This window comes from Sphaerodactylus townsendi, linkage group LG03, assembly GCF_021028975.2.
Source record: "Sphaerodactylus townsendi isolate TG3544 linkage group LG03, MPM_Stown_v2.3, whole genome shotgun sequence".
NCBI lineage: Eukaryota > Metazoa > Chordata > Lepidosauria > Squamata > Sphaerodactylidae > Sphaerodactylus > Sphaerodactylus townsendi.
Window position 1 is genome coordinate 81,845,907 of NC_059427.1, and position 12,957 is coordinate 81,858,863.

The window sequence follows — 12,957 nt, forward strand, 5'->3', positions numbered from 1 at the left end:
GTAGCGTTAATCCTGTATTCACACACTTTGCAGTAAAGGAACTCAAGGTTTCCATTACTTTCCCCAAAAGTTATCATACTTTGGGTTGACAAATTATTGATCAAAATAATATGATACAATTCTTTCTAAGTGTTCCCACCCACATCAGAAAGTGCTAATCGTATGGATGTAGCTGTATACCTAACATTTACATATTTGCATGTCTCACAGTTATTGGGCTGATATCCTCTCTATTTTGTGGAACATGTGATTCTTGTTTGCTATCTTTGTGGTACTATACATTTGCAATTGCATCTCTTTATTTCTGTCGACTGGTCAGATACTAATCATATGAATCCAGGTTTTGCAGCTGTATGAGAATTAATACTATGAACTGCGTCCTGCTTTCATCAAAAATTTTCTTTCCTTATCTTCATCCTCTTTCATGATGAACTGCTTATCTCTTCTCCAACTCTCTACTTTTGTCACCGGTTTCTCTCATGACATCTGAAAATTACAGGTCTTCTAAGAAAGTATTTCCAGGACATTCGCCTGTGTTTAATATAAGGCAGCCAGTATGGTACAGTGGTTAGAGTGTTTGGACGAGGATCTGGGTGACCCAGGTTCGAATCACCATTGTCTTACTGGGTGATCTTCAGCCAGTCATCCATTCTCAGCCTAACCTACCTTATAGGGTTGTTGTGAGGATGAAATAGGTAGGAGAATAATAGCCACTTTTGGTCCCAAAGGGAGAAAAAAGGAGTATAAAAGAAGTAAATAAATAATGAGAGACAAACATTTAATTTTAAATGGATCAGTTCCAAAAAACCCCCTACAAAAAGTGATTATCAAACTTCTAGTACAGGGGCCAGTTTTAAATGTTTTAAGTATGCAGATGTTCTGCCCTTTATTTAACTGTGCTGCTGTTGAACTGTTCTGCTGTTTTCATAAAAATCCCAGGAGATTGGGAGTTGGTAGCAACTATATAAGCCCAGCAAACTCAGGTGGCCATAGGATTTGTAAACCATATGGCATACTCAGAATGCAATAAACCCAGTATGTCTCGGCCCAGGAGCCTTTATCACTGCTATGTGCTGTTGCTACCCTTAAGCCTGTTGATCTCCTACGAGCTGGTAGCCGCAGTATTGTGAATTTATGCAGATCTTTCACATTCTGCCCTCTTCCTTGCTGCTATTTCTGCAACAACCTTTTCACTTCTTCATGCCAAACCCTTTGGTTTGCATCACGGTGACATTTTTAAACAGCTGAGAGAGCATGAAACTGTGTTGTGACCTCTGGAACACTGCATTGCTGGGTCAGACAGGGGAAGGCCCAGGCCAAAAAGAAGTGTTTATTTATTGCGTTGGAGTGGGGACACAGTTGTGAACATAACAGCCAGCTTGTTGTTGAGCATGTCAGCAATGGATTTTCATAACAGGGAAGACCTTGTGATCTTCCACTGAGGTGATTCATTTGTTTCATTAGCATTAGATGCAGAATCACAGGGCTAGCTTAAGGCTGGCTGTTGTTTATAAAACTCCATGTCTTGGGTATAACTATCCTTCTAAAGTGAAATGAATATATGAAAAATATTCAGTTTGTCAAACTTGAAACACAAAATTGTCATTTGGATTGCAATGACCCATTATTATTGTTATTGTTGGTCCTGATCCCCATAATTGTGAAGGTTGATTCACAGAATGGAATGATGGCTACTGCAAGCACGCTTACTTACACTAATACTGATAAAGATAGGATTATGCAGAGTGTGGGAGTGAGGAAGGTTGTGCAAGCACCACTTGTGCAGCACTTTTTGCAGGAAAATCACCCTCCTCACTCTCTCAGATTTACAATTCTGACAGTATTGGATCAAAGGAATTCACAAGCTGACATCAAGAGACTGTTGCAACAATTGGAAATGAAATTTGTGTTTGAACTGAGTACAACTGCACCTGTTGGATTAAATCAAGCAATGGACTTGTCAGTGTTTCTCTAACACTACGGTGGGAGCTATAATCTGCAGGGACTCTTTAAATCACATGCGGGAGAACTATGATTGCTTTCCTTTAAGGACTGTGCACCTATTGGATTTAATTGAAAAATGAACTTTGTTATATATACAGTTTGAAGCAATTAGCTGCTGGGCTTCTTTAAATTACAAGTAGGAGAGTGATGTTAGTTTTCCCTTGAAGACCGAGGGTTGATAAGGGAAAGCAGAAGAAACTGCAGTCTGGGTATGTTGACTATAGGGAGCTATTTTTAAGGAAGTCTTTATATTAAAGGTTTACTTTGCTATAATTTTTAATATTCTTATAGGAAAGACATGCACATGCTCTGATCCTAAGGGTTTGAATATAATGATTTATACCCCAGGAAAAGTAAGTATGAATTATTGTTGTTTGAGGTCATCAGACTGATGAATGTATGCACACCTGGTTTTTTTTAAAAAAAATTGTACTTATTATTTACAGGACGAGGCTTGATAAAGCCTGGGTGAAATAACAACTAACCCAGATGTGTTGTTGCCGATTGTGTATTTTCTTTGTAAAGCCAGTTGGCCTAATACACATTTTACTTGTACATATTTAATTATTGTGAAGGCATCTGTGATATTTTGTACTATATACCAGTGGCAGTGAGTAAAAAGAAGAAATTTTGAAATGTATTTTTGGAATCTGTAGGGTGTTTGCGTCCTTTAATTTTCAGGCGTCGAGGGATGTGATTATTACCCAATGGTGCCCCAATCCCCATAATTGTGATGGTTGAGAAGTACCATTTTATGGCAGCCATTAAAAGCTGTCAAATATCAAATAAAATATTATTAGATGACAAATACAGAGTTAGATCCAAAGATCTTGTTCTGCCAGCATTAACAGGAGAATGACACTTCATTATTAGAAGGGAAGGGGGATTTTTCTGAGTTCCTAATTCTGCTAAAGTTGCTATCTGACTGGCCATTCTGTTTATGATTGTCCCCTGAGCCCAGGAACAGAATTTAATTGTGTGTGGGGTGGGGGAGAAGCTCAGTGGACTCCAGTGAGAGGGCGGGGAAACTAAAGTATTTCTCCATGAACTCAGTTCCACTTTTGATATGTTAAATCCAATCCCAAAATTTCAGTGCATATTTCACACATATTTGCGTAATTAGGTACTCTCATACTCTAGAACGTTTGGGGATGACATATTTATAGCAGACTTTTCCTAGGTGTCTAAAAATGCAAGAATGACGCGGAGGCATATTCCAAATTCACTTGTCTAAATATCTGAGTGGAGAAAACAAAGCAATATATTACTGGCTTTCTGCTGTCTTCTGAAAAGATTCTTGCTGCAGGTAAATCAGAACCACAAAGTCTTAACAAGAATGTTGTTTACACTTTTAGTGTTACCATGTGCTATTTCCAGTCCACTTAATGCTGTCCTGATTTCTACTTGCAGCGGTAGGGTGGGGCTGCTTAGCCACTGCCTATATTTGGCTTGCAAACAGACAAACTTCTATAAACAAGTCTTGCATTATCATTTTAGTTAATTTGGGAGGACACCTTTGACTGAATATGAAAATGCAGGGAGTGGTGCTCAGTGTATGTCATCTTGAACTAACCTGTTTTGTTTTGATGCAGACTACAGTCTTAACAAGACAAGGACTTATGTGTGCCCATGCACTGCACGAACAGGTCCTCTTCCCTAAGCACTTCTCAGCGCTGTATGCATGAAGCTCTTTCTAACAAGCAGCAATCACATTGTTCAGCCATTTGGGATAAGGTGGGGTGAGGGGAAATCTCTATGTAGTGTGCGGGGTTACCAACCTCCATGTGGGACCTGGAGATCTCCTGGAATTACAGCTAAGCTCTAGGCTGCATAGATCAGTTCCATGACTGCTTTGAAGGGTGGACTACATGGCATTATATCCCGTGGAAGTCACTCCCCTCCTCAAAACATGCTCCACTCCCAAACCTCCAGGAATAGTGCTGGAATCGTGAATTATATTAGTGCGCTCTTCCCTTCGCGCTAGTCTGCTGATCATCAGAATGGCTACTTTTTGTGAAGAGCTCCACATGTGTTTGGATCCACACATAGCCAGATCCAGCCCATATCTATATTTCACACACTTAAGGTCATTATGAATTAGGGATGTTAAGCTTCTGCTACTTCTTCTTTCAAATGCTGACAAAACTGGAAATTCACTGAGGAAGGTGAAGAGACTTTTTAGCTAGTTTTCATTCTAGTCTTCCCCATCTCAAGCCAGCTGCTGCCTACTTTCAGCAAATGCTGTGCAAAGTTAAACATGACCAATTTTTGTTGTTATTGATAGACTAACCTACCTGGTGAAAACCCATGCAGACTGTATTAACTTAGGTATGAAAGAGGTTCTGACTGAGACTGGCACTGTAAAGGTCCACCAAATACTAGCAAGACAACAAAAAGTTTTCATTTCATGAGCAACCAGAACTGACTGTCAGGATTCCATATGGGAAACACTGGCCTTTTCCATATAGCATCAATAAAATATTTTCCAGAAGGAAAAAAAAACATTCCGGGGTGGAGTTCCACACAGATTTTTTCCCAAAAAATATTTGGAAAACATTTTGTTTGTGCTCAAAACAGGTTATTCTAAAAATGCTAAACTGGTGACTTTTTTTCCTGAAGCCATTTTTAAAATGTTTCCTGCTTACTGTGCAGAGAGCAGGAAATGTTTTATTTTTCCTGCCTGAATGTCAAGTTCTCCCTTTCATTTTCTCAGTTGCTCACGCCTGCCACTTCAGTGCCACCTGCCATTTTTTTATTCTTTCCCATAGACATTTCCCATAGACGTGAATTGACATTTCCCATAGACGTGAATTGATTCTTTCCCATAGACATTTCCCATAGACATGAATGAACTCAATTGTGCCTGATGATTACGACAGTGTTCCGTTTCTTCCCTTTTAAATTTTCAGTGAGGTATTGAAGCTGAAGACTCGATATGAGAATCCATGCCAGTTCTCATATGGAGCCTTCAAAGCTTCAAAGTCTCACTGAAAATTTTAAAAGGAGGAAACGACACATTGCTGTAATTAGCAGGCACAACTGAGTTCATTCATGTACTTCAATCACTGAAATGGCGCCCAGTCATGATGCCAGGAGAGGAAATGTCTGTGGGAAAGAATAAGAAAATGGCAGGCAGCATGGAGAAGCAAACTGAAGTGACAGAAAATGGCACACAAAAGAACTATTTCTCCCTGAAATGCTTTGTTTTTCCACATTATGTAGACAAAAAAGCCAAAATGGTTCTTTTTAAAACATTTCCCAAACATTTTAAATGATCTGTGCAAAAAGAGCCACTATCTACTTCTCCATTGTAGGATTAGTGTATCCAACACAATAGAATTTTGTTGACTTGAAAGATCTCTTGGAGTGCTTATCCCCACAGAGACGTATTTTTCCTATTGAGAACTAATACTAGTGCAGTTTTGTTCAGTAAAACCTCATTAGAAAAGAGTTAAAGCTATACCTCATATAGCCACTATCCAGATAAGCCCTTGTACCTCCTTCTGTTAGCATTTGAGGAACAATGGAAGGCTCTGAACAAGGATCTCCCAGCTTCTCATTTAGTTTAAACTTCGAGGGCAGAGAACTTTGAACTGCAGTTGCAGCAGGGGTAATTTTTTAGAACCTGATCTAACATGACCACAGCCTGCATGTGAATTGCCTCCCTTATATTTTCTTTTTAAATTATACAGAGCCCCAGGGAGGCTGTAATACTGAGTGGAGAAATGGTGGGGGGAGTGAGGTAGGTGCTTTTCCCTTTGGGAGCTATACTCTAGCATTTCCCTTTGGGAGCTATACTCTAGCAGGAATCAGGTTTGTCAGACAACAGTTCTGGATCCCTTCTCAGCATTGCCTTCTCCATCCAAGAAGGACATTGCTGTTCCAAAGGGGAGGGGGATGATAGGCCAAGACTACCCCTTCATCAACAGAGAAAACATACACACTTGCATTCAGTCAAGTGCATGCACTTTAAAATACCATTTTCGGATGCTTTCGTTTTGTTTAATAAACATGTGAAAAGAGGTGATTAGCCCTGCCCCAATCACCCACCAATCCTGCCCCAATCTCCATATGTCCATTGTATATGGACAAGTTCTTTGTGTGTGGGACCCTTGAATGTGTGCAGATCAGGGCAGGACTAGTGGGTGCAATCCCTTCCCATCTGCTGGACTAGTGGGTGCAATCCCTTCCCATCAATAGTTTTTTAGGAAGCTGGACCTCCCCTCCCCATCTGCTAGTGATGACTTTTTATCACACACTCACACATTTCTTTTAAAGTACAAAACTAGGAATTTCCTAACTTGTGGTTATTTCAGAAAAGGAGAAGTTTCTCTTCCAAAGAGAGAGAGAACTACAGGCAATACATGACTGAAGAAGGATTAGCAGCATTTACATCTCACCCATCATTTTCCGACCAAAGAAGATCCATCCAGCTGTGGCACTGGCACTCTTCTGATATCACAGCACACCTGTCCTGTGCTGAATGGCTGCCACAGTACCAGGGGTGATGGGCCTGCCTTTCTTGATGCTGGTGATAGCAGCTGTTGTCTGGCATGGTAGGTTTGATTTTCACTAACTCTGAGGATACAATGCTCATAACAATGGGGCAATGAATGATTGTGGGGTTTTACTTTGGAGGAGGGGCAAGGGCTGTATATAATTCCAGGTGATGTTTAGATTGATCAGAATTTCCATCTGATTCCTTGGATAAACTCTGGCTGTGCAAAGACCATGAGGACTTTCTGACTAAATGAGGATAACTTTTAGCTGCTTCGGGAATTAAATGAACTGTATATGATGTAAAGTGTATAGAAGATGGATAGTATCCGCTCATTCCAAAAGGTATCTGCTTATCTATTATGTATCTCTTATTCACTGAACCCCACGTGTAATATGTTGTACCAGATTTAAGAAATGATATCAACTACCGTGCATTATATTATTTTCTCCATATATCACAAATTCTTGATCAAATTGAATTTCATTTCCATAGTGTTTTGAATCCCAAGTGGACTCTCAAAGTTGGGGTCAATTTAAGACCATATGCACTGACCACAGAAAGTATCCAATTCAGTATCTGAGATTTCTTGGTTAATGGATCTCAGGCAACAGAATTAAAGAAAATGTCTGCCTTAGGGTTAGACCAGTGATTAAGAAGAACACAACTCTTCATTCATTTTCAAAAGATTAATTACAAGTCAGTGTGGTACCAATTCAAATTGAGGCTGTGTAGAGAGAAGGTGTAACCCTTCACTTCTGAACACAGCTTTACTGGCCATTTGTTCTGCTTTTGTTTACCTTTGGCCTCTTCCGCACTTGCAGAATAATGCACTTTCAATTCACTTTCATAACCGTTTAAAAGTGGATTTTGCTATTTCGCACAGTAAAATCCAGCTGCAAAGTCCATTGGAAGTGGATTGAAAGTGCATTATTCTGCATGTGCGGAAGGGGCCTTTGCCTCCCTCTTAGCATCCTCCTTCAGCAAATTTTATGCTGTAAAATTTATAAGGTAATCAGGTACCTGTCTGATGTAATATTCTGAAAAACAGTTCTGATGGATTAATGTTGTTAGTAGTTTGGTGGGCCACTAGTCTGACAGAATGGTACAATTCTTAGAACCATGATAATTTTACAGACAAAACCAGGATTTGGTGAAACCAGGATTTTCCTTGACAAATAGTTACATTTCCTTTTTTCTATTGCTTGGGAGCAAATCACCAGAGAACAAACTAGGGTTAAACCAGTATAACACTGGAAAGTATGCATTCAGACATCATGCTAAACTTGGGCGGGTGGGGGGGGGGCTCTGCCATGTCACACTGGACTTATGATGACCCTGTAGGAATATCAAGGTGAGAGACATTCAGAGGTGGTTTGCCATTTCCTGCTTCTATGTAATGACTCTGGTATTCCTGGGTGGTCTCCAATCCAAACACTGACAAGGGCTGACCTGCTTCTGAGATCTGATGAAAACAGACTAGCATGGACTATCCAGGTCAGGGCACATGAAACTATACCAACCTCAGAGTGTAGTTTCACATCCTGGTTTGAAGAACCATAATTACCGGTAGTATCCTTTGTTCATACAATCATACTCTCTACAGTTAGTTTAATAAAATAATTGGGACTGGGATCAGGTGGAAACATCTGATTTCACAGGCCTGTGAGGTCCCTGTTGCTTGAGTATGGCTGTCACTATGTTCTAGCTTCAAGTTTCACTGCATTTTCCCTGTCCCAGTCCACCAACAGAAGCCATTTTGGCTCTCCCACCAGTGAGCCCTTCTTAGTTGGTGTTTTGTTACAGTTGTCTGGAGGAGAAAACAAGCCCTTTTCCCCTTTAAACAACCTTTAATCTGGATGCTAATTGGAGTGAGCTCTGATGTTGTTTTATTTCCATGCCAGGAAAAACTCAAACTTCCCATTTCCACATATTCTTCTGTTAAAGGGGCAGAACTTTTTTCTCCAGGTATGTTGGTAACCCTGGCCCATCCCAGCTTTCAAAACATCACAGCAAAAATAGGGTTTTGAGTAGCCTGTCGTTGAAAAGATAGGGGAAACCAGAGGGAGGTAAACACTTGAGAATCATGAGAACTCAGGCCAGTATTCAATATTCCACTAGGAAGTGATCACAATGTCAGTGTAACTCAAACTAATCGTTAAAAACATGAGGTCATCACACATTTGTCAGATTGCTACTTGATGTCATTGCCTGGGGCCCAATACCCTGTGTTCCATAAATTATCCTGGTCTGGAGGCAGTCACTTGATTCTGAGCTGACAGCAGATTGAACTGAATGTTTTAGTTGTATGTTTATTCACTTACTAAATTCACGAAGGGTTAGGACAGACATTGGGCAGAACCAGCGTTTAATTAAATGAGCAAAGCTTAGTATGATCTTAGTCTGCCAGTCTCCTCCTGTGTCTAACTGTCCTAGGTCAGGTTTTATCAAAACTAGGACCAGAAGCTGGCTCAGTCATCACATGCTTGTCTTGATTAGAGTTTTATATGATGTCTGGATGCAGATGTCTTGGGTTATTCTGATTTAATCCTGGCTTGTTCCAGGATACAGGCAAAAAGAAATCAACATGCATTTTGTCAAGGCAAACCAGGATTTGAGTGATGGTCTATATGAGCTGGATACTGGTTTCACTACTGAGCTCTAAACACTCTATTCTGTATCTCTGAGCCATCTATGTAATTCTTCTGGTTTTATATTTGTTTGAGTCATCATTGATCTCTTTTTCTGGCCAGGTTCCAGTACTTTCCCTGCCCCATGTACAAACATACACACATACTTTTCAACAAAAGTTTTAGTTTCAAAATTTCCAATTATGTAAAACATAGAACAAAAGCCTCTGGTCTCAGAATTTAGCATATTAATTAAATATATTACATAGTCCCATATGCTGTGGGGATGTTAATTTTTTGTTGCTGACTAAACTGGAAGGAAGCGAAAAATCAATATGTTTTTGAATATGGACAACAGACAAATAGTTTACGAAGGAAGTAATATGCTCCCAATATCATGGTTTGGATACAGCCTCTGAGTGGTCCCTGCCAGCAATGCTAGTGAGGCCTGCAGTTACGGAAAGTATGAAGGAAGTGGGTGAGGAACGACATGAGTGATGTTCTGAGACATTGTGTGAAAATTCATGCTGGTCAGCATGAGAAGCGACAAAAAACATATTCTGTGAATGAAGAGTCTAAGGATGCTGGTTCTAGTGCTCATAAAACGATTGCTGTAAGAGGTGGAAAGAGGGGAATTCTAAGGGCCCCAAAGGAAGGGGTTTATAATGTCAGTTCTGCGCCTGGCCCAATTCTAAGTACCAGGAATATCTTTTCTGTTACTTTCCCATCTTTTCTGATGTGTCCATGCTGCAGCCAACTTATACAAGATGCTGGCCTGACAGTCCCTGAGCATTTCCTTTTAGTGGCACCAAAAGGGTGGGTGTGGGTGTGTTCCTGGTGGCAAGGCACAAGAGAAAAAGGTTAACTGACCTCCCCTGTTATTCTTACAACTTACAACATACCTGTTCTTAGTCAAGTTACCAGGGAACACTTAAGCCATTTCCCTAACTGTGGAAATGGAAAACCCAAAGAGTGGTTAGTATCCCAGAAGAGCTGAGTGGGCAAGAAAAGAAAAAGTTAAGATTCCTTTTTTTCTGACACTGCAGCTCAGTGACTGACTGCTAGCTACTTTTGTTTCTAATAACAACAAAATCTTAGGAGATTTAGCTGTGAGTCTCCCAGCATTGTGTTTAGCTGTGGAGATATTGGTAACATTGGGAAAGAATGCAGTTCCTCTCCACAGTCTTCTCAAAGCTTCCCACTTCAAAGCAACTTTGGGAAACATTGGTTACTTGATAAGGGCCGGATTTAGCAATATGGCTCTTTGCCACATCCTGCTCATTAGCTCCTGAGCCAGGTGCTGCAGCCTAATGCTTTGACATCAGACACAGGAGAGAACAGATTAGGATGTCCCCTTCTCTCCTCCCACAGACTGTGCAGATACCAGTGAAGTAGGTATAGATTTTTTATGGGGGGGTCGGGGGCAAGGCCACGCCCCCACCCATCCCTGGGGCCATGGCCACACCTCCCCAAGCCCCGCCCCTGGCCTCAGTGCTTATAAAAGCAGCTCTCCGAGACGAGAGATGGCAGAGTCTCCTGCCCTGCCCCGCCCTGCCCCTCCCCCACCGGCTGGGCTCCCAGCTGGTAGCCAGCAGTCCCTTCTCCCTCCCCTCCAGGCAGAGGGGTAGCTAGGGAAAATGGAGCCCTGTGAAAAATCTGAGGTTTTCTGGGGGGGGGTCATGGGGGGCTGCTGTGATGCTGAAATCCACCCCCAAACAGAATCACTTTCAATGGTGTTTAAATTAGGGAGCCCAGATTCTCCTTTTAAATCCACTTTAAAGGGAGAATCTGGGGTCCCCAGTTAAAACATTGAAAGTGATGCTGTTTGGGGGTGGATTACCCCCTGCACTGAAACAGCATCACTTTCAAGGTTTATTCTGGGGACCTCAGATTCTCCCTTTAAATCCAGGTCGAAGGGGTTGGATTCAAAAGGAGAATCTGGGGAAATCTGGGGGGTCAATTTTCCTGCTGTCAGGGGTGCAATTGTTAAGCTAGCAGCACCAAACTTTCAGGGTCTCTTTAGGAGACTCTCCTGATGATACCACCCAGGTTTGGTGAAGTTTGGTTCAGGGGGTCCAAAGTTATGGACCTTCAAATGTGTAGCCCTATCTTCTATTAGCTCCTATTGGAAACAATGGGGGATGGGGCACCCCTTTTGGGAGTTCATAACTTTGGACCCCCTGAGCCAACCTTCACCAAACCTGGGTGATGTCAGCAGGAGACTCTCCTGATGATACCACCTAGGTTTAGTGAAGTTTGGTTCAGGGGGTCCAAATATATGGACCCTCAAAAGGGTAGCCCCATCTACTATTAGCTCCCATTGGAAACAATGGGGATGGGGCACCCCTTTGAGGGTCCATAACTTTAGACCCCCTGAACCGAACTTCAACAAACTTGGCTGGTATCATCAGGAGTGTCACCTGACAATAGCCTGACATTTTGGTGCCACTAGCTAAAAAAATGCACCCCTGCAGGCCAAAAACCAAAAAACACTTTAAAATACAAAAAAACCACAAACGGGGGGCGGAGCTTCGGACATGCAATTGGGGGGTTGAACCCGAGAACCCCCCGCCCTTACCTACATCCTTGGCAGATACTCTTTCATCTGCAGCACAAACATACATTTCGGTGGTTAACTGTGAATTATTTATTCGCTAAAAAGTGCCCTATCCTCAACAGCCAATAAGCAACTTAGTTTAAGCAAAGACAATAACACTGCTAATTCCAGTCATGCTTGCGCCCAACACCTTAAGATAAAACACTAGTGCTGAAAAAATATGTCTCTCACTGAATCATGGTTCTGCAAGGCTGTCATAAAGCTGCAACACGCAGTAAAACTCAACAATATCCTCCTATGAGGAAAGATCTGTGCATTCACCCAGGATGACTGGGACGCTGGCTTTCTTGCCCCATTCCCAAATCTATGTTGGTGTGTAGATAGTGGGCCTGGGTGTTGTTGGTATTACCATCCTCTGCTGAAGGCCTAATCACATGCTTATCAGACAGTTTTGTTTGTTTATTACTGAATGTACTGGATAGGCAACAATCCGTCATAATAAAATACAACAGCAAACAATGAAGCAGCCTATATCTTACCCTGTCATTTCCTATCTGACCTTCCAAAGCCAAGCAGAACAAACATTCTTCCATGGTTACAGGCTGTGGTGAATTTTAGAAGGAATTGTGCCTCCTAAGAATGCATTTGAAATCACTTGGCACTCAAGTGAGAGTGGCAAGGTCGCATATGCAGGTGTCTTCATGAGGAATATTGGCTTTCATACATGCAACCACAATTCACCTTAAGTTCAAACATTAGAATAGCACATCATTCTTGATTTGGGTCAAATTGTGATTTAATCGGAAGGCTGTGTACCAATTTGATTATTTTGAAATATCAAGGAAGTCAGGTCAAGAAACAATGGTTATAAAGTGACAGCAATATTCAGTGGACAACTATTGTCATTTCATGTCCAAACTGATGTATCATTTTAAACCCCTTTCCTTTAATGTATCAAATGGCAGAAAGATTTTAGGAGAGAGTTGAGGGCTCAGGGTTAGTGCATCTGCTCATCATTTACAAAATTCTGGACTGAATCGTTCACATCTGCAGTTAAAATGATCTGATTGTAGGTGATGCAGAAGAGCTAAATCTGAGATTCTGGAGAGCAGCTGCCAGTCTGCCAGTCTGAGTAGACAATACTGATTTAGATGGACCAAGAGTATGATTTAGTACAAGCGTTTGTTTACATTTTCCCTGCAGGAATGAGTAATTTCTTTCAGATTTGCACCTTTTTTTTCCTTTTTGAAGTGACTTTGGTCAGGAAT

At 41.4% G+C, this 12,957-nt stretch overlaps 1 protein-coding gene across 1 annotated transcript in view; it reads left to right on the forward strand.

Annotated features, from left to right (window-relative positions):
* Positions 1-3,204: 3,204 nt before the first annotated feature.
* CSF1R (colony stimulating factor 1 receptor) overlaps positions 3,205-12,957 on the forward strand; it is a 31,358-nt gene continuing 21,605 nt past the window's right edge. The window contains exons 1-2 of the mRNA XM_048487179.1: positions 3,205-3,310; positions 6,321-6,560. Coding sequence (XP_048343136.1) covers positions 6,488-6,560 — 73 coding nt within the window. The 5' untranslated portion in view covers positions 3,205-3,310; positions 6,321-6,487. The remainder of the gene's footprint in view (positions 3,311-6,320; positions 6,561-12,957) is intronic.